General features: G+C 42.8%; 1 protein-coding gene across 2 annotated transcripts in view; it reads left to right on the top strand.

Moving 5' to 3' along the window:
• Nucleotides 1-20,364, top strand: part of RALBP1 (ralA binding protein 1) — a 31,574-nt gene extending 11,210 nt beyond the window's left edge. For both annotated transcript variants that reach the window (XM_066579551.1, XM_066579552.1), the window contains exons 2-10: nt 1,029-1,333; nt 10,047-10,490; nt 10,851-11,200; nt 14,096-14,257; nt 16,122-16,253; nt 17,956-18,066; nt 18,680-18,801; nt 19,291-19,414; nt 19,671-20,364. In XM_066579551.1, coding sequence (XP_066435648.1) covers nt 1,090-1,333; nt 10,047-10,490; nt 10,851-11,200; nt 14,096-14,257; nt 16,122-16,253; nt 17,956-18,066; nt 18,680-18,801; nt 19,291-19,414; nt 19,671-19,910 — 1,929 coding nt within the window. In that variant the 5' untranslated portion in view covers nt 1,029-1,089 and the 3' untranslated portion in view covers nt 19,911-20,364. The remainder of the gene's footprint in view (nt 1-1,028; nt 1,334-10,046; nt 10,491-10,850; nt 11,201-14,095; nt 14,258-16,121; nt 16,254-17,955; nt 18,067-18,679; nt 18,802-19,290; nt 19,415-19,670) is intronic.
• The last annotated feature ends 698 nt before the right edge of the window (nt 20,365-21,062 follow it).

The raw sequence follows: 21,062 nt of genomic DNA, 5'->3' as shown, positions 1-21,062 counted from the left end.
TATGTAATGCTTTGGACATTTTTTTAGTAGCCTTCTTCCGACTGATACTTTTAAACAATCCGATCCCTTTGATGGGCTGTAAGCTCTTTACCAACCATGGCTTTTGCTGAAAAATGCAACTAAGAAAATGTCAGGAAAATCCTGTTAGTAGAGCTGACCTTTTATATGGAGGTAAATCAGAATCTCTGTGAATAATGGCAGTGGTGTACTGACTACTGTTTAACATGAGCTTACATGTGATTGGCTAATTCTGAACATAACCACATTCCTAAATAGACTCATAAAATGGTAGAGTTGATCCCTCTGCACTGTGACAGCCCTTCAGATATTTGTAGACAGCTATTAAGTCTCTTCTCAGCCTTCTCTTCTGCAAGCTAAACATTCCCAGATCCTTTAACTGTTCCTCATAGGACATGATTTGCAGACCGCTCACCATCCTGGTAACTCTTCTCTGAACTTGCTCCAGTTCTTTTAGATTGGGGTGCTCAAAACTGGACACAGTATTTCAGATGAGGAGTAGAGGGGGATAATGACATCACATGATCTAGACTCTATGCTTCTCTTAATACATCCCAGAATTGTGTTTGCCTTTTTTGCTGCTGCATCACACTGTTGACTCATGTTCACATTTGGGGATGTTCACATTTATACAACCACATTATTTTAGCTTTTGGGATTTTTATTTTTACACTCTAAAATATTTGTTTTTCACTGGAATTGTACAGATGGGACACATTGAAGTTGGAAATAATTCTGAAATGATTCTTTTTTGTCTTAATATTTTAGGGGGATGTAGACTTTTTATATCCACTGTATTGGCTCATGGGGTAAAAGTGTTCAACTCTTGATGTAAAATGTTTACATTTAATAATGTACATGCACATTTGTAGTAGTTTCTTACAGGTTAGAAAAAATAGCCTATGGTGCGTTGAATAGGACATTTACGTTGATGGGTTGAAGCAAAATCTTAAATGGATCACTGACGTGTTAAAATAACTATTTTTATTTTTGTGTCTTTTTTTATGTAGGTAAAATGGACAGGTAACAGAAATCCGAGCTCAGTTCCGACAGTAAATTGTCAACGGCAGAATGACTGAGTGCTTTCTGCCTCCCACCAGTAGCCCCAGTGAACATCGAAGGGCTGAGCATGGCGGGGGACTGGCTCGTACACCTAGCTCAGAAGAGATCAGCCCAACTAAATTCCCTGGACTGTACCGTACTGGAGAACCATCACCTCCTCATGACATCCTCCATGAGCCCCCTGATGTAGTGTCTGATGATGAGAAAGACCATGGCAAGAAGAAAGGGAAGTTTAAGAAGAAGGAGAAAAGAAGTAAGTATACAGTATGCCTATTGCAGCGCTTCTACTAATTAAAGCCCCCCCCCCCCCAATCCCTTTTAAAACTAAAGGTTATCCTTGGTTTAAGACTTAATTTTGTCAAGTTCATGGGTTTATTGTATGTTGCCTTCAAATAACTTTTTTTTTTTTGTAGCTCCCCTTGAAAACCTACTTTAATATTACAAGGTGTAGTTTTTTTATTTTAAAGGCAACCTGTCACCATAATCCTACCTATAAAGTGGAATTCACTGTTCAGCAAGGGATTAAAAATCAACCACTTCTAATGCCCACCAGTGAGCCAATAGACCTCCACAAGTGGGATCTAAGGTTGTGCTGTCCTGTATGCAAATGAGCAGTGAAGAGTCGTTGGGCTGAGAAGAGTCACCCTTAGGGTGGGTTCACACAGGGCGGATTCCCGTCGGAAATCTCGCGGTTTGGCCGCAGCAAAAACCGCGAGATTTCCGCCAGGAGAACCGCCGCGGTTTAAGCCGCGGCGGCTTTGAAGCGACTCGGCTGCATGCTTTTCCGTTGCGGCCGGCGCTCCCATACAGGAGAGCGCGGCTGCGACGTAAATAAACAAAAAAGGAAAGGTAAACAGACATGCTCAATCTTTGGAAACCGCGGCTGCGGCGGCCGCCGCAGCCGCGGTTTCAACCGGATTTACCGCAGCGGATTAGCCATCCCGTGTGGACGAAATTTCTGAGAAATCTCATCCACATGGCTGGCTAATCCCGAGATTAGCGGCCGCAGGCGGTTTTGCCGCGGGCGGATCTGCTGCGGCAAAACCGCGGAAAATCCGCCCTGTGTGAACCCAGCCTAACTAATGAGCTGGGAGCGCACCACTCCCCCTTCTCTTGATGGGCAGGACTCCTTATGTAATGGGGGATCATTGAGTGAAAGGATAGCTCAACCGCACATGAATTCGTGTGAATTTTCTTGGCCAGGTGACTCTTCTCTGCTGATTTGAATAACACACTAGATAGATGTGGAAGCTATTTGTGGACGTACACGGCTTATTAGGAAAATAGGGGGAATTAGAAGTAATTGATTTTTTTACGTACCGCTGGTCAGTGACGTTAGCTTGAGGGTTGAGATAGTGGAGAGAAGTTCTCGTTTAATATACATTGTAAAACTTCTTCTTTTCTCCCTTAACTTTCCACTAGGGCTGGGCAATTTTGCCCAAAATTAAAATCATTTTTTTTAAATTTATGGACAATTCTCTATTTTAATCTACTTTTTTAATTTTTCTAAATAAACTAAAATATAGCCATAAGAGGCTTTTTTGCAGTACAAGTTGTACTTTTTGAAATTGCACTATTTTGGGATACATGTAATTTATTGTTAAACTTGTATTAAATTTGTGTTTTTGTTTGTGTTATTTATTTTTTTGGTAGAGGGAGGGGAAAAAAAACATTCTTTTTTTTATGGCATGGATTATACAGTAAAAGTTAAAGTTCACTTTTATTCTGTGGATCACTGCGATTACAGCATTACCAAATTTATACTTTTCTTCATGTGTTACTACTTTTCCACAATACTATAATAATAGTAATTGCATTGCTGCCTTCCAAGACCCATAACATTTTTATTGTTCTGGCAAAGGAACTATGTGAGTTGTAGTTTTTCATTTGTACCATTTTAGGGTACATGCAACTTTTTGATTACTTAATATTATATTGGTGGATGAATGAAAAACAGCAATTCTGCCTTTTCTTTTTTAATTCACTTTATTCTTACGGCACTCGCTGTGCAGTATAAATATGTTAACGTTATCATTTGGATCAATATGATTTTGGTGATGAGAGATTTCTATTTTTTATCTTCTACTACTTTCACAATACAATTCTTTTTAAAGTTTTTATTAGCATCATTATATTCCATGACCCATAACACTTTTATTTTCTTATTTTCTTACCATCATTTACCTGTGAGATAACAGTGTGGGTCATTATGAATGTGTTAATATCTAATGTGTTTATATGTTACCTAAAAAATTGTTTTTTATAGACAAATTTTTGGGGGGTTTCTACAGTTTCTTTTTATAATTTTTAACTTTTTTTTTTTTTTTTTTTTTGTGGCTTTCAAGGGACTCCTTGTCTAAACTGACAGAGTACCTCTACAAGAAATCAACTCCCAGGCCTGCACTCAGTTCCTTACTGGTGTCACGTTGGCCGGGTTAGTACTCTTACCCAACGCACATATTGGCGATCAGTAAATGTGCGGAGCGGCTATCACATCAGTTGATTTCTTACACCGACAAAGGCGCCCAGTCAGTGTAAGAAATCGACTAATGTGACATTTACCCAGCCCTAGAAGAAAGATTCATTACACTGTCAGCATGCAATGTGATGCTAGAACAAGTGAGAACGTAAGCGAGTTATGGGATTCTCGGTGACTTCTGAACACACAGCGGCTCTGTTGACTACAAGAAGCACTCGCTGTGAAAAGTCCCAAATCCGGCTTATGACTTTTCAGCAGTTCTGCACCTCACAGGCATTACATTAAGGAATCTTTCATGTAGAGCAGGCTAAGTGTTCCGGGCAGCCATTACATCAGTTGATCTTACAATGAGTGTAAGATATCAACTGATATGACAGCCACCCAACACTGTTGTTGAGTGTGGGCTTGGGTGGCAGCCCTGCAGAACACTTCTTGGCTGGCATCCGCTCTGGAGAAACTAACCAGATGCGGGTTCCGGCGAGAACAATTGGTACAGCAGAGCTGTGGGGGTCTTCCTTGGTGATCAGGATAGGGAGAAATTTAAAAAATGCCCAACCAATGGCACGTCATACACTGCGGGGGCGGAGTTGGCACCGTTGAAACATTGAGTGCTCTTCGCTTTGCTTCCGGTAGTGAAGCGCCGCAGCCAACCGTTTAATAAAATCGAATTTAACGGTTTAAGAAAGAAACAAAATCAAGAATTACTTCATGGCAAATTAATTTGATTAATCACAAAGCCGCACTTTCCACCTCTTTACTACCTTGATAAAAGGGCGCCACAAGAGCCATTGAGTGCCAACCATTGGTTGAGTCTTAAATGATTCTTGGTTGGAATACCCTTTTATCACCTATCCATTCTTATCTATTAGGTGATAAATGTCAGATTGATTGGGATCCAACTAGTCTGTTCACATGAGTGGTCCCATCAAACAGTTCTCCCCCATTTTAACAGCTGACAGGTGCTAAATGTTTTGGGCTAGAATACTCCTTTTATTGTTGGAATTACAGTAGCCATTCCAAGCTTTTGATTGTAAAACATACATCATGGAGCATATCCAGCTTTAGGTTTGCTATATTTCTCCATATATTCAGGTTACTGTCCAGAAGCTTGTGTAATTGCTTAACTGCGAGTAGTAAACTATAATAGCTGATGCCATAGTAGCAGAGGCGCAGTCAGGTCAGGGTGTAGTCCAGGCTTACAGGCTACTTGGTATTGTTTGTGAGTGAGTCACTTCTGTGAAGAGGCTTTGCACATACCTATAGCATCACTTACTAATTACATGTGCAGTAAGCTGGTGTACTCTGCCTGACTCTCTCGGCTATGTGGAGCAACTTGTTTAATTACAAGATGTAGGAGAGTTGAACTTTTGCAATATGGTATCTCACTCACTTAAAGGGGTTAGGCCGTGTTTTTAAAAGTTATCCATTATCCACAGGAGAGGGAATAACTTTCAGATAAGTGTGAGGCAGACCTCTGGGCCCCCCCACTGATGCCGAGAACAGAGCTCTGGTGTTTCCTGAAAGGAGGACAGTGGTGGTTGTACTTGTGTACAGTTGCTTTATTCACTTCACCACCAGAGATAGCCAAGCACTTGAACTTGACCACTTCCAGTGGTTGCATTGAAGTAGGAGTGTGAATGTGTGACCGCCACTGCCCTCAATTCAGGATGTGCCAGAGCCCTGTTCTTGGCATTGGTGAGGCTCCCAACGGTTGGACCACCCTGGGTATGAAAGTTATTCCCTATCCTGTGGAAAGCGCACAGCCTCTTTAAAATGGTTGTCCAGGATTAGAAAAACATGGCTGCTTTTGTTCCAACAGTGCCACATCTGTCCATAGGTTCTACCTGGTATTACAGCTTGTCTTTTTTGAGTTTGGTTGAGCTGCAATACCATACACAACCTGTGAACAGCTGGGGCACTGGTTTTTGGAAGAAAGCAGCCATAGGTTTCTGATCTTGACCAACCCCTTTAAGATAATATAGTAGGTTTACCTGCAGCCTTGTGTGAGATCGTGGAAAACACACCGTGGTAATTAGCTCTGCTACATCTATTTTATATTGTCATATCAAGTACCTACGGAATTTCCTAATAACTTGGATATTGATGAACCTTTTTGTTCACTTCCAGAAATATACAATCAGTGGAGTATGGCTATACAATAAAAATACTTTGTAATGTGCTTTCCTTCTTAATTCATCAATATTCCCATACCCTCACCATATGTATGTTGGAGTTGACGTGAAGCCTCTAATCAGTTTTGCCCAGGGAAAGTAATAGGTGTTGCAAAAGACTTCTAACTGTATTGCGTAATAACGTTGTCCGTAGGGGCGACACAACATGTGACCGCGGCAAATGAGTCTTCATATTAAACTTCTGTTCAACAAGATCTATAGTAGATTTCTGGAATAGCTGAACTTCTAGAAGCTTCCAAAAGTAAGTATGTGAGTTCACTACCTTTGAGTATCCCAAGAGATGAGCCTTGGTATTGGCATAATGGACAGGTAAGGGTGAACGTCCCTTCATACTAATAGTCCTGACATCACATACCCCTTCGTGATGTAGTCCTTGTACCTGGACAGCTTGTTCTTTAGGTCTGTAGTACTCACTTGTGCAACAATCCTTCTCATCTAGGTCAATTATATTCCACTCCACATTCGAATAGAAGACGGAATGCAATAAGCTAATGGGTTTCTATAAATACTGCCCCTTGCTTTTAGTGAATGATTTATGATTTCGGGTATGATCAGTACTCGTGGCGGAGCTCACGTCACACCATATGCAGATAGGTTGGTGAATCTCTTATTAAAATACAAGTTGCATTTGTTAAAGGATCGCTTTGCATACTTGTATGACACAGAAGGAAGAAGATTGTGTTTTTTCAGTCTTCACATCAATTATATTTACTGTAGAAGGATATAATCTTGGAAAGTTTGACCCACTCTTCTATAATATGATGATCCTCTTGAATCTGAAGATCCCACTCCCACATCCATATGAGATGGAGATCGGGCACTTTTTGAGGAATTCGTCCCCGTTCCCCTTACTCGAGGGCCATTCTAGTGGGGCAATATTTAAGAGCAAGAAGAAACTGCCGGGACGAAACATCCTTCCAAAGGGAATACAATCAATTGTTCATAAGGGTTTAACAGGAGGGGCTATCCGGTTACATGTCCAAGGGAAGTATATAAAAGGGCTAAAACGGAGGATTGTTCAAGGCTACTTATAACCAGGAGTGACCCAGCATAATCAAAAAAAGTGATTTGTTGCATAGGAATCAATGACGACATACTCATCAGGTCATATCATGAAGAAATATTGGCCACTTTTAACATTGGAGTCAGATCCAGAAAGTGCCATTACCCCCTACCCAAGCATTACGTACAGAAGAGGCCAGAATTTACATGATCTAGTGCATAGCCTATTTGTCAGTCCTCTTGCCTTAAATGGAATATTGTGTGCCATTTGTCAGATAGTATTGGGTCCCCATAAGGGAGATCTTGGCAAAATAAAATGCCGCACGAGGAGGCGCGCTGGATCTTCCGCCTTTATAAAATAGCACCCCCATAATCGCCTAAAAGCTTTTCATGGGGCCAGTGTAGGGTACTGAGGCCCTGTGACAGGAGAACATAGTACATACTATTATGCCTTAGGAGTCCCTCAATATGAATAGACGCATAGCCTATGAACTAGTGATAAAATGGACGCTTAGACTAGAAGGCATTCAAAATGATATATTAGATTGTCCTAATTTTGGCGACCCATCTAGGTGTCTGTGGGAAACATCAGAATTACCCCATGGGCTTAAGCACCATTAAATTGTCCTGCATGAGTAACAGTTCAGATTGGAAGATGCAGTACACTACGGAATACCCTCAGAAACTGCTACGTTGGGGTCTGTGCCACCCGCAGCTCCTTTGGTATATACTGCCATCATTTTTAGCCATAGGTATATGTTGGAGGGCATGTACTGACATTTTGGGGGAAAAATGTATTAGCGTAACATGCCTCTCGTCCTTGAACTTAATAGAAGAACTTCATCTATGGATTCAACACCTTGAATATCCAGTCAGCGACACATGATCCCCTTAGATGGTGAGGATTGGAGAATCCCTTTTCACAGAACTGAGGCTACAAGAAAGTATTTTTTAAAGTGTGGACTTCTGCAAACTGGGCAGCTCTATAAATCATAGTGTCTTGCTGAATTGCAGCCCTGAGCAAATCAGCCTAAATCTCTACTTTTATGTATATTTTAATATGTATTCTTAATTTCTAGGGCTCTTAGTATTTGAATTTAGTTCAATAAAAGTTCATTTTAATGAGGGTATTCAACCGGGGTTTTTCTTGCCCTTTGGGCAATTTTGGTGTCTGTTAATAAACCCGGTACACACCATGAGGCACTATTTGTGTACGTTATGAAAATTCCATTTCCGTCTCTGAAATTTTACCAGAGCTGCACCAGCTCTCTGGAATGCACCACCCAAAGCAATCAGGTTGATTCCTAACACCGTCCATATTCCCTTATCTAAAGTCTTCATTTACCTATCTACACTTCCTCCTTGAAAACCCTTTTCCCCACTGTATCCGCCACACATCGTATTACACACACACATATATAATATATATATAAACACACACACATACAAATATTGCTGGTGACCGGCTCATACGGCTTTTTTTGTATACATGTATAGTGCGCTGTATTTTTTTTGGGCTGGATTGTACAGAAGATCTTGTCGCCCCTATTTCCTTAGTAAGCCATGGCCCTCCCCCCTTTTGTGCAGACTGTTTATTGGTTAAGGGCTCGTGCCCACGAGTGTCACAGGAAACGCCCACGGATTTACATCGCGGGAGTACCGCGATTAAAAACAACAAGTGCCTGCTGGTGATCGCGGAATTCTGCGTGCATTTCCGCAGTCTCCATTAAAGCTATATTAATGGAGACCTCAATCCGCGCCAAATAGAACATGTCTTGATTTATTTCCCGCTGCAGAAATCCGCGGTAGAATTCCGCATGTGAGCATTGGCAGGCAGAAAGCTATTAGGTTCACTAGAACCCAATAGCTGTGAAATTCACGCGCGGATTTTTGCCACGGAAAACGTGGTAAAAATCCGTATGTTGGCATTCATCCTTATTATCTGTTATTGCCACATGAGGTAGCTGGCTGTGCCTAAACTGAGCTGCTACATTGGTGACATTAGAAGCCCTTAATATAAACCATGTGTGAAGCCTTCCGTTTTTTGCAGGCTAGGCATAAATCATGCCATCCTCACTTGGGCTCTGTTCACACAGCATTCAGACTTTGCCGGGCATTTGCACTAATTGAAACCTCAAACGTGCAAGTGTGTACAAGTCATTGTCCATAAGACCTTATGCTAAAGAAACTTTTACCACTTCTTTGGATGCTTCTGCACTGAAACTGCGCTCTTCTGTTCAGTAGTTATGTGGGAAGAGCTTTCCTGTCGCATATGTCAAATGTAAAGAAGCCACAGGATATTGCTGAAGTGAAACTGGGCTTGTTTATCCAAGCTTTCTAATTTGACCATAGCAACCAATCGGAGCTCAGCTTTCATTTTTGTTATATCTTTCTAAAACGTTAAACCTGCACTGTGATTGGAAGTTGTGGGTAGCTAAAGTTTTGGTAAGAGTCCAGAATGTTTTACATGTGGCCCTAGGTGTCTCATACCTGTCGATAGGGCTTCCAGTACCCTCACCAAGGCTTAATGTTGTACATCAGTGTGAGCTTCCAGAGGTGTTTGAGATACTTTAGCTGTTCAAAAGCGTATTTAATTTTGTGCTGTGATACTTAGTCATATGTTAATATATGATACAGTTATCATATAGGTTTTCTGTGTTCTCGTAGGCCTCCTGCACGCGACTGGTTCGGATCCAGCAGCGGGATCCAACCCTGTGCCCGGCCGGTAACCCCGCTTACCTGTCCGGATTCTTCTTTATCTGTACTGTGCAAGCATCGGCCGCCACGCATGCGCAGTACAGATTATGCCGCGCCATTGCTAGGCGGTGATGTGGATCCTGCGAGCTTTCTGCAATAATGATTGCGGAAGGGCCGCAAGATGGACTGCTTCCATTGACTTCAATGGAAGCCGTCCAGGTGGAAAACCGCACAAAATGGAGTATGCTGTGTTGTGTTTTTTATTTTTTTTCCATTTATTTTATTTTTTTCCTCCTGCCACAATCGGAAATTTCTGCTCGTGTGCAGGAAGCAGTGGGTCTCCGTAGGAGGCTATGGGTGATATTTGCTGCAGAATCGGGGGCAGCCGCCGGCCCTAGATTCCACAAGTCAAATCTGCCCATATGCAGGAGCCCTTAATTGGACCCAGCTATGCCTGGAATAGATCAGAGAAGCTATATAGTCATGGCTAAAAACCATAGAAGGTTCTAATTTTAATAAAGCATGCAACCATAAAACACAGAAAAGGCATAGTGTTCACCCTCTATACAAGACTAACTTCAGCCTTTCTTCCCCAGCTGAAGGTTATGCTGCCTTCCAGGAGGACAGTTCTGGTGATGAAGCAGAGAGCCCGTCCAAGATGAAGAGGTCCAAGGGAATCCATGTATTCAAGAAGCCAAGTTTTTCTAAGAAGAAGGAGAAAGACTTCAAAATAAAAGAGAAACCTAAAGAAGAAAAGCACAAAGAAGACAAGCACAAAGACAAGAAGTCCAAGGATCTAACTGCTGCAGATGTAGTCAAGCAATGGAAGGAGAAAAAGAAAAAAAAGAAGCCCATCCCAGAGCCAGAACCAGCACCGGTAGATGTGCCCAGGCTGAGGCCAGTATTTGGAGTCCCGCTGGCCCAAGCTGCAGAAAGAACCATGATGTGCGATGGGATCCGGCTGCCGGCAGTATTCCGGGAATGCATTGATTTCATTGAGCAACATGGCATGAAATATGAAGGCATCTACAGAGTGTCAGGTAAAACCGGTCAAACCACTAGAAGTTGCTGCTGTTTACTGTATCCGTGTATAAGAATCTGAATCTCATTGATTTGCCCGAACGAACTGAGATGAATTCTGATAAGAAGAACAAGTTGGGTTCTCGAAACGCCTTTTCCATTTGACCAGTTGATGTAGATCAATTGGTCAAATGGAAAAGTACATTGATATCAAACATATAACTGCATCCATTTAACTCAAGTGATGGAAAATTTACATTAATGGAAAAGTCAGGGGGCATGATAAGGCAAGATGGGGGAAAGGTTAGTAAGTTGCACTTAGTTGATTAGTAACACTACTGAATTTTAACCACCTTTTTGTGTCCATAATCTCTTTTCAGGAATCAAGTCAAAGGTGGACGAATTAAAAACAGCCTACGACCGTGAGGAGTCTCCAAACCTTGATGACTATGAGCCTTACACAGTTGCCAGCCTACTGAAGCAATACTTGCGTGAGCTACCTGAGAACGTCCTCACCAAAGAATTAATGCCTAAATTTGAAGAGGCCTGTGGCAAGAGCACGGAGGCTGAGAGGCTGCAGGAATGCCAGCGCCTCTTGAAGGAGCTGCCCGACTGCAACCTTTACTTGATTTCATGGCTTATTGTGCACATGGACCATGTCATAGAGAAAGAACTTGAAACTAAAATGAACATACAGAATATTTCAATTGTGCTGAGCCCGACCGTTCAGGTACAGATTTCTTGGAGGTTGCATGATGATTACTGCGTCGCTATTCAGTTTAGCTTAAAGGGGTTTAACACTGAAATACTGTTGATGAACTGTTCTCAGAATAGGTCATCGATAGTTGATTGGCTGGAGTCTGCTCCTCGGGACCCCAACCGATCAGCTGAGCGCCAACCTCTGTGTATTAGCCGGCGCTTGTAACTGCAGGAACAGCTCTTACTGAAATCAATGGGAGCCGTGCCTGCAGGTACAAGCGCCGCCCACTGCAGGCACCCGCATAGCTGATCATTCAGGGTTCAGAACTACAGACTCAGGCCGATCAACTATGGATGACCTATCCTGATTTCAGTGGAAAACTTCTTTAAAGTGCTGTTATTGGCTAGTTGCCCTCTTTCTTAATGTCAGACATGTCAAGATTTACCATGACATCCTTCTGTGCTGTCTTATTTACTTCAGGTGTTGTATTAGAGAAACTTTTATTTATAATGCTTGTTTGGTTTGCATGTATTGCAGTATATGGCTTCCATCTATGTATTGCAAGTACATCTTAAGTCCAACAGAAACAGAGTTGTTTGTACAGAACAACTTTTCTTTCTCGCTCACAGAGGGGAAGGTCTGCCCTGTATGATGTCTATATGCTCCTAAAAGTTGCGTGAAGAGAGTTCTATGTGTGCTGATTGTTGATGTTCATCCACACTACACTAAACTTTACAGTACGATGTCTGTCCCTGGTTTACGAATGTGAAGGATTCTGAATCTATACATTGGGTTCTTCATACATCCATGATCTCTGCTTAAGCTTCGTGTTACATATGTATTGGTATCTGCAGTTTTTGTGTCTGTCATCTTCTATAGTAACCATAAACTAAGTTGTGGTGCTTATAAGATAGGTCCAGCTGAGTCCAGGGGTGCAGTTTGTATACTTGCTGAAGTCTCCATTCCCACATTGTCACCCTGGGAAGTTGTCACTCCATCTACTAGCATAACTTTTTTCATTCAGTCCGTGTCTACGTACTCCACTGTTCTCTGTCAGTCATACTGACTGATAAATGGAGTACTGACGAGTGCAGGAACGAGGAGCTAAGTATGTATAAAAATGACACCCCCGGACTCCGCGGACGTATTTTATAAGCCCTATAACTTCGTTTATGGTGCTTAGAGGAGGTGACAGGGTCCCTTCTGTGTGTTTGTCAGGACAAGGTGTATCTCAGATACTCTCCATCCGGAGTCTTTCTCTTAGTCTGATTTGTGGGGGAGCTCTCTGCTATCGGGTACAGGAAGTTTGCGTCTCTTAAGTGTAGTGCCAGTATTTATAGAATAGCTCTTTACTAGAGATGAGCGAACGTACTCGGATAGGCACTACTCGTCCGAGTAATGTGCCTTATCCGAGTACCGCTGTACTCGTGCTCAAAGATTCGGGGCGCTCCGCTGCTGACAGGTGAGTCGGAGCGGGGAGCGGGGCAGAGCGGCCAGGAGAGAAGAAGAGAAAGATCTCCCCTCCGTTCCTCCCGGCTCTCCCCTGCAGCTCCCCGCTCCGCAGCGCGTCCCGAATCTTTGAGCACGAGCACAGCGGTACTCGGATAAGGCACATTACTCGGACGAGTAGTGCCTATCCGAGTACGTTCGCTCATCTCTACTCTTTACGCATTTACAGGAGCAGATCTCTAAACCGTATCCTGCTTCCAGCCTCTTGAGCTTTATTTGGTGCCACCTAGGTTAGAGTCTGGACTGAAATTTTTCCCTTTAAATTGGGAAAATTGGCTTCTACTTCATTAGTTGTTTTTTTTTTGCCTTCCTCTGGATCAGCATTGGGGGTGTAATAGGCTGATCTGGATGCACATATGTCTTTCTTCAGTCCTACATACTATGTTACTAAGCTACGTCATTCCCTTCTTCTGTTGTTTTTTTTGTGTTGCTCATGGAGCTATTTTTCCTCATTTACTCATGAAGTCCTGTTCTAGGCAGGTTACATGGCAGTGATGGCTGGTCTGCTCATGAAAAGTAGCAATGGGTTATCATAACTTAATCAAATGATCTACTCTTGCTAAGATGGAGTAAGTGTTCATTTACACCAAATGATATATTGCTTGACTGAGCAAATGATGTCCGAGTTCGCTCTGGCAGCCTATTCATACAGGCAGATGCCTTATTGGCTCGCTCAAACGAGAAATTCATTCAGTTTTTCACATTCGCTGTATCAGTGAACAAGAACGACTGAACTATCAGTATTTAAATGGAACGATGACTGAGCGAGCCAGCGATGACTTTTATGCCTGCATAAAATGGACAAATGAAAAGTGAACGTTTTGTCGTCCATTGCTGGCTGCGTTTGTTCATTTTCGCTCATTGGAACGATTTTTTTGAGTATCAGTCTGCGTAAAAAAGCCTTAAGTCATATCTTCTCTCCAATGAGCCATCCTCAGCTTGTTTTATCTACCTCGCCTCTATCACATGGTCCTCTTCTTTCTTGTGCCCGTAGCATGGCTTTTCTACCTTGTCTTTTGTGCCACCATCCATGATGTTTTCCATGAAGTCTCCTCCAGCCAGGAGCTGAGAAGTTCCTTGGGAGGACTTGAAGCAGAGTAGTTGAACACTTCATTTGTTTTCACCATTATATGTTATAGTTTTTATAACTTTATGTAATTAAAAGCAAACAATGTATCTGAGAACAATAACCAGTTCTGCAGCGTTGTCAGATGCTCAGCAGGCTGTTGTATCTTTGAATACAGTAGCATTACTCAAGGTGAGTCAGGTTTTCTTGGGATCTTGAGCTGCCTTAATTACCCAAAAATGTATTAAGGTGGGTTACATGTATTGATGCAGTTCCTTGGGGACAGGACTGGGCTGTTCTGATATTCGAGCTCGCTTTGCCATTATTTATGTCTCAATTTTGTGTTTCAGATCAGCAACCGTGTCCTGTATGTATTCTTTACGCACGTGCAAGAGTTGTTTGGTGGAATGGTTATCAAGAAAGTGATAAAACCTCTCCGCTGGTCTAATATGGCCACCATGCCTGCCCTGCCTGAAACTCAAGAAACTATTAAAGAAGAAATTAGGCGGCAGGTTTGTTATAGTATTTATACCTAGAAGCCTGTCTACTACAGGAAAGATAATTGAATGGCTCATTATTTTCTGTCTTGCTCTCCTCTACCCGGTAAACTGTAATGAGGTAAGTAGAAATCTGGGGAGAGGAGCAGCTGTGGATGAAGAATATTTGGACTTAAATGTTGCTCTTCCTCATACACCCCTGTGACGTTTGTAAGAGGGGCTGTGATAGTCGCATAGTGCTGCCAATCACTAATTATTGGTTAGTTGCATGGAGGGCCTATCGCTGTTGAGACGAGTAGAAATAAAGGGAAAAAAATATTTTTGGGAGATTTAGACTTATGGGAAAGTTTTTGCCTCTCTCTTTTTGTTTGTCTGATTGTTGTAATATATTTTAATGCTATAGCAATGCTTTATTGTGCTACAATTTTGCTTTCACAGGGTTGTGCACTCACCATGTTGTGGTCAGGAACCTCACCCCTGGCACTGTACTATCACAGAGATATAAAACTTTAATGTTACATTTCAGGTTTTTTAACTTGGCATGTAAGGGCTTGTTCATATCAGCGCTAAGGGGCTTCATTCCTTACTCCGTTAGGGCAGGGGATATTAAAGACTCTCTAGTAAGTAGGGCTGAGCGATTTGTCCGAAGTCTAAAGACTTTAGTTTTCGGCTAAAACACCCATCCTTTCTTACTAGACAGAGAGCTATTGTTGGAACTCTCCAGTAGGGCTTACATATACCTGCATTAAAAAAAAAAAAAAAAATATATATATATATACACACACACACTCTTCTCTATTCCCTTATGTTGTTAAACCAAGAATACCGAGGCACATTTTTTAATTTTACATAAGGGAGTAAACATAGTAATTACTGTAATTGCAAGGCCCAATTCTGATCAGTACCTATCAATAAATTACTGTGTATTTGATTCACTTATATAAATGAATGGGTGATGACCTTCAGTCATACTGACATGCAGTCCTCCCAGCTGCCCATGAACACATCCCATCATAGCCTCCATATACTCTCCTTGCCTCACCCTCATCACAGCCTCCATATACTGTCCTCTACCTTCCCATCACAGCCTCCATATACTGTCCTTGCCTCACCCTCCTCACAGCCTCCATATACCTGTCCTCTACCTCCCCATCACAGCCTCCATATACTAGCCCTCTACCTTCCCATCACAGCCTCCATATACTGTCTCACCCCCACACCATGATGTCTCACGCCTGCAACGGAATGGCCAGTATCAGCGTATGCGCAGGTAAACTTGCCTATCAGGAGACTATCGCATGTGCTGGTAGCTGGTATTGTAGCGCAGGCGCGCGACTTCAGAGCAGTGCCTTGAAGACAGTGGAAGCCGTCTGATCCGCGGCCCATCCGCACTTGACATTGCAAACGGGGCATGGATTCTGCGGGAAAGCATGAGTTTAAAAAAAAAACCAAACTGTACTGCGCATGTGCGCTGCCGCTTTCGCACACATCTGAAGTACAGAAGAGAAGGACAGGTATGCAGGGTTGCCAGCCGTGGTCATGGGCAGATTCTGCGCGGAATCCGTGCGTGCCCATGGACATGAGGCCTACTTGAGACTTGACAACCTCACTGTGTAGATGACTATAGGAGACTTGGTATAAAACTAGAACGCTCAGATTTAACTATACCTCCTAGTTGCCTCCAGAATTGTCTCCATGCTTTTTATGTTTGTTGCGACATATATTCATGAATAAATCCGTTTAGACTGTTTTTAAATTTTTTTCCACAATGTGTCAGATCCCACCTTGGCTTTGTACTGTATAAGTCGTGGTCCACAGATGGGTTTGATTAAGGTTTACTATAATAAAACCTCTTTTTTTTTTTTTTTTGTATTTGTAGGAATTTCTCTTAAACTGTTTGCACCGAGATCTGCAGGCCGGCATAAAAGATCTGTCGAAGGAAGAAAGGTTGTGGGAGGTGCAGAGAATTCTAACTGCGCTTAAAAGGAAGCTGCGAGAAGCCAAAAGGCAGGTGTGTGATCTTCAGGGTCTCGGCCTGTCCGCTCTGTTAAACATTTCATCCACAAGCATGCATAATGGCGTAGAGAGGACAAGGCTTGCCCTTGTATGGTTCCTGGCGGAGGCCCAGTATGTGCTGGATAAGGTCATGTGACTGGGACTGCCCCGTTCAGCACAGTTGCACACATCTCACATGCCGTTGACCTCTGTACTGTACTCTTATCTCGGGTTGCTCTTTGAATTCTTTATTGTAACTGATTTAATTACATTATAACTTCCATATCCACATTTGTGCATTATTACATACTTTTATGAATAAGTGCAGTAGCATAGTTAGGTTGAAAAGACACGTGTCCATCCAGTTCTGCCTGTTATCCTGCAGTGTTCCAGAGGAAGGCAAATATTCCTATGAGGTAGAAGACAATTTTCCTCCTTTTAGGGAAAAAATGATTTCCTGACTCCAATCTGGCGATCACAATGATCCCCGGATCACCGACCCTTCTGAAGTAATCAGGGACTATAGCGTAATATTTAATGCTTACAATCATTACAATAGTACTTATGAAGGGATGGAATAGATTAGGCAGCAAGTGAACAGTCAGTTCTTGTAGCTTCTATATTGGAAGCTGGAAAAATCTGCAAAGGATCAATTCGACAAGAGCCAAATTGCAATGTCTTGATGGCAGGGTAGCATCTCTGAAACAGCAGATCTTGTGGGGGGGTTCCTGGTATTCGGCAAGTGAACCAGCAGCATGGTCATTGGAGACATAAATGTGTGTGGGAGCGAAGATTAGCTTGTCTGGCCCAAGCCCACAAGAGAGCTACTGTATCACCAGTACCAGATATCACAGGACACCTTCCGGTATCTGGTCTTTGCCATGACTCTCAAGTCCCAAGTTTTCCCAGCAGAATCTTTCTCAAAGCATTACACTGTCTGTTTTAGCTGGCCTTTTTCACATGGTGCATCCCATCCATGTGCCATCTTTTTACGTGGTAGATGACAAACTGGCACCTGGCCATCCACATGATGTAAAAGAAAGCATGATTCTGATTCAGCAGACTAGGCCATTTCCCCAATTGTTCCATGTCCAGTTCTGATGCTCATGAGCCCATTTCCAGGAGCTTTTGGCGGGATGGACAAGTGTTGGATAGCATGGGCGTTGTTACCAGTCTGCGACTGCATGGCCCCCTACACGGCAAGCTGCAGTGCACTGTATGTGGTTAGGCTATCTTTTGCTTCCCATGTGCATCAATTTTTTCCTACCACATTTTGGTAGGTACTAACCATTATATACTAAGAATGCCCTACAAGACCTGTTTTATAGCTCAGTTTTCTACTTTCTGCAGTTTTATTCAGCTGCCAATGCTGATTTCCAAATGCTTATAGAGCCTCATGTGGCACAGTGTGTTAAGGCAGCAGAAATGCAGTACTAAGCTCGCGCTTATGAAGGTTGCGAGTTCAATTCCCACTTGGTTCAGGTAGCCGGCTCAAGGTTGACTCAGCCTTCCGAGGTCCTAAAAAGGAGTACAAGGCTTGTTGGGGGCTATAAATAAATTGCCTGAAAGCGCTGCAGAATAAGTTGGTGCTATACAAATTACAAGTTTATTTAGAGCAACTCTCCACGCTTTCTACTTTTAGTGACAATGGAGCATGATCTTAATCTTACAGAAAAGGAACAATTGGCAAAATCATTTTTATCCCTTGCTCTTCATAGGACTGTGAAACCAAGATTGCCCAAGAAATTGCCAGCCTTTCAAAGGAAGATGTTTCCAAAGAAGAAATGACAGAAAATGAAGAGGAAGTCCTCAATATCCTGCTTGCACAGGTAAGTACAGTATGAACTTGCCTATTATGGCCGCCTGCAGACGAGCGGGTCGGATCCGGCAGCGAGAATTCTCGCCGCGGGACCCGACCCGAGAGCCTGCAGGGACGAGCGCGTACTCTCCCGCGCCTGGCGGCCCCGGCTCTTTCATGTGCCGGCTGCGGCGCAGCCGGTGACCGGGTGAGTGCGTGCCCCGCACAAAAATAGCACATGTCGCGGTTTGTTTGCCGCGCGAGATTTCGTGCGGCCAAACCGCTGCCGTCTGCATAGGAGTGCGTATTGTAATGCACTCCTATGCAAACTTTCAGTGGCGGAAATCCCGCGGGAAATCCCGCCGCGGGATTTCCGCCCGTGTGCAGGCGGCCTATGAGTAACACTGACAAACCTGGTCAGTCGGCTATACATCATAATGTTGTCCGTCTTCTCTTCTCTAAACTTTACTTTGGGCTGTAGAAGTTATGACAGTCTTTAGGGTTTAGACTTGTTTGGACTTAGAACTTGCCTTAGTATTGAGAGCACAAATGCATATCCATTGTATAGTAATAATAAGACTAGCTAAAGGTCTGCCCTCAGTGGTAATATGCCTGTATAACTATACACTGTTATACTATTTTAGGAAAATGAGATCCTCACAGAGCAAGAAGAACTGGTAGCGATGGAGCAATTTTTACGGCGACAAATTGCTACAGAAAAAGAAGAAATAGATCGTCTGCGAGCAGAAATCTCAGAGATACAGAGGTGGGAACATTATCATTGTTCAGGGTCTTGTGCTTCAAACTTACAGCGCACTATGCTTTACTGCTATGCTGTCAAGGTTTTTTAGTGAAACCATTTTAATAGATAGCAGATAGGAAGATGGAACAATACCTCCGCAGCGCCACCTATTAGAAGACAGCATTCCTGCAAGTCGATGTCTAACTTTTTAAACAAGCTTTGTAACAAGGACTGGGGATTGTGAGCCAAAGCCAGAATAACCATGCACAGACAGCTGTTTCGGGGTGATTGCCCCTCATCAGTGTGCAGCAAGTTTCTGGCTTGGGTAGTGAGAGGCCTATAGATGTGGGTCAGAAAGGTTATTGTTTCTTCTTAAGGTTAAGACTAGGAGGTGAGTGAGGAGAATAGTTGGCAGGGAATGTCAACCCTTACATGTGTTTAAAAAAAATAAAAGGGGAAAAAGTTGGATTCTGGGACTTTTGCACTTTTCATATTTGAATTGTCTTATTATAGTCGCCAGCAACATGGCCGGAGTGAGACCGAGGAGTATTCATCAGAAAGCGAGAGTGAAAGTGAGGATGAGGAAGAGCTGCAGATTATTCTGGAGGATCTACAGCGGCAGAATGAAGAGCTGGAGGTGAGTCGGGGCTCCCAGTGAAGAGGGAGAATTACTACCATCTACATCGATGTTCATTTACTTAAATATGAGACCTCTGCCAAGCTGCCTCCTTTCTGATTGTTTCTGGATTTCTTTGTTCTCATTGGTCTTATTTGATTGTGCTCTCCCTTTCTCCCATTTTGCTCTTCGAGATGGTCTGAGTGCTCGTACATGTTGCGTAGCAGGACATTTGTGTCATTTTAAAGTATTCCAAGTTTACAACTTCTTTTGTCAGATTAAGAACAATCATTTGAACCAAGCCATTCACGAGGAGAGAGAAGCGATCATCGAGCTGCGCGTGCAACTCAGGTTGTTACAGATGCAGCGCGTCAAATCTGAGCAGCCGCAAGACGAAGAGGAGACGGGAAAAGCGGGCAGCCGATCCCAGCTGCAAAGAGAAACCGCCACTGACACCAAGACGAAAGAGCAAGCGCGACCCTCGCCAATTAAAGACTGGAAGGAAACCCTGATTTAAGAAGTGAAATCCCATGTAAAGTGCTCATTAACCCTTACAGGCCATTGCTGTGGTTTCTATTTGACACAGGCACTCGCCTTTTGAGGAAAACATTTTATTATGTTCCTGTCTGTTCTTTTGGGTTTTGGCTTTTTTTTCCTGGGGTTAGTTATATAAAAATACCAATTATTTTCTACACAGATTAATGGTGAGAAAAGAATGTAGTTTTGTGAATGATGGGACCTGTGGCAAGTGTTTCAGAAATGTGGCGCTGAATTTTTTATTTTTTTTTAAACACTTTTCGGTGACTTTTACGATGCAGATGTTACCAGGCACACCAATCTATATTATTTATTCATGACATCAGAGCAGCTTTAACATGTAGGGTTTTTTTGTATTTGCGTAAGCCAGGGATTTTGCAGCTGTGAATGCACCTGTTTGAGACTACTACAAATAAAACTTTTTATTATCTTGGTGTATATGGTTCTCTATGATCTGATCAGCTCTCCGGTATTGCTGGCTTTCTCTCGCTACGAGTGAACTATGACTAGAGGTCATGCAGCATTTTGTAATATGACTGTCCTTAGGCCTGTGTTGAATTCTATACTTTGGGTACCTTCATCACACATCTGAATTAGCCATTTAGCAGAGTGGGGCTGGCTGAGATAAAGAAGCGTATGACATGACTGCTGCCAAAGGGGTTCTGTAATCTAAAAAGAAATGGTCCGTTTTAGCCTTCTGATTTCCTTACTGCTGCAGGAACCGAACTAGAACGGACTGTCATCCGACTACTCTCTATGAATGTATTCTGTGACCGTCCCGTGACAGGAAGTACATGCAAAGAGGGCTATTGATGGTACTATGCAACCCTAGAGCCAGCTAATTATGTATACTGCTGCAGTGGTTTGGAGATTAGGCAGAAAGTAAAATTAAAAAAATGTGTGTTCACTTTTTAAAAAAAAAAATTTTTTTAATGACATTATTAAAATACAGGGCACCTCGAATCGTTTGATAGTTCGATTGCTAGGGATGCACTGCTTCACTGCAAGTCTTTTGAAATGTGCCGTAAAGCAGTGGATCTAGAGCCACCAGTAAATGTGATAGGTCTGTGTTACACGGATGTATTTGCAGGCTTTTTTGCGTTCACAAATATTTTGTGCGTGCGATCCGCAG

This window comes from Eleutherodactylus coqui, chromosome 9 (assembly GCF_035609145.1).
Source record: "Eleutherodactylus coqui strain aEleCoq1 chromosome 9, aEleCoq1.hap1, whole genome shotgun sequence".
Lineage (NCBI taxonomy): Eukaryota > Metazoa > Chordata > Amphibia > Anura > Eleutherodactylidae > Eleutherodactylus > Eleutherodactylus coqui.
The sequence above is the reverse complement of the archived record's forward strand: the minus strand, read 5'-3'. Positions and strand labels throughout refer to the sequence as shown.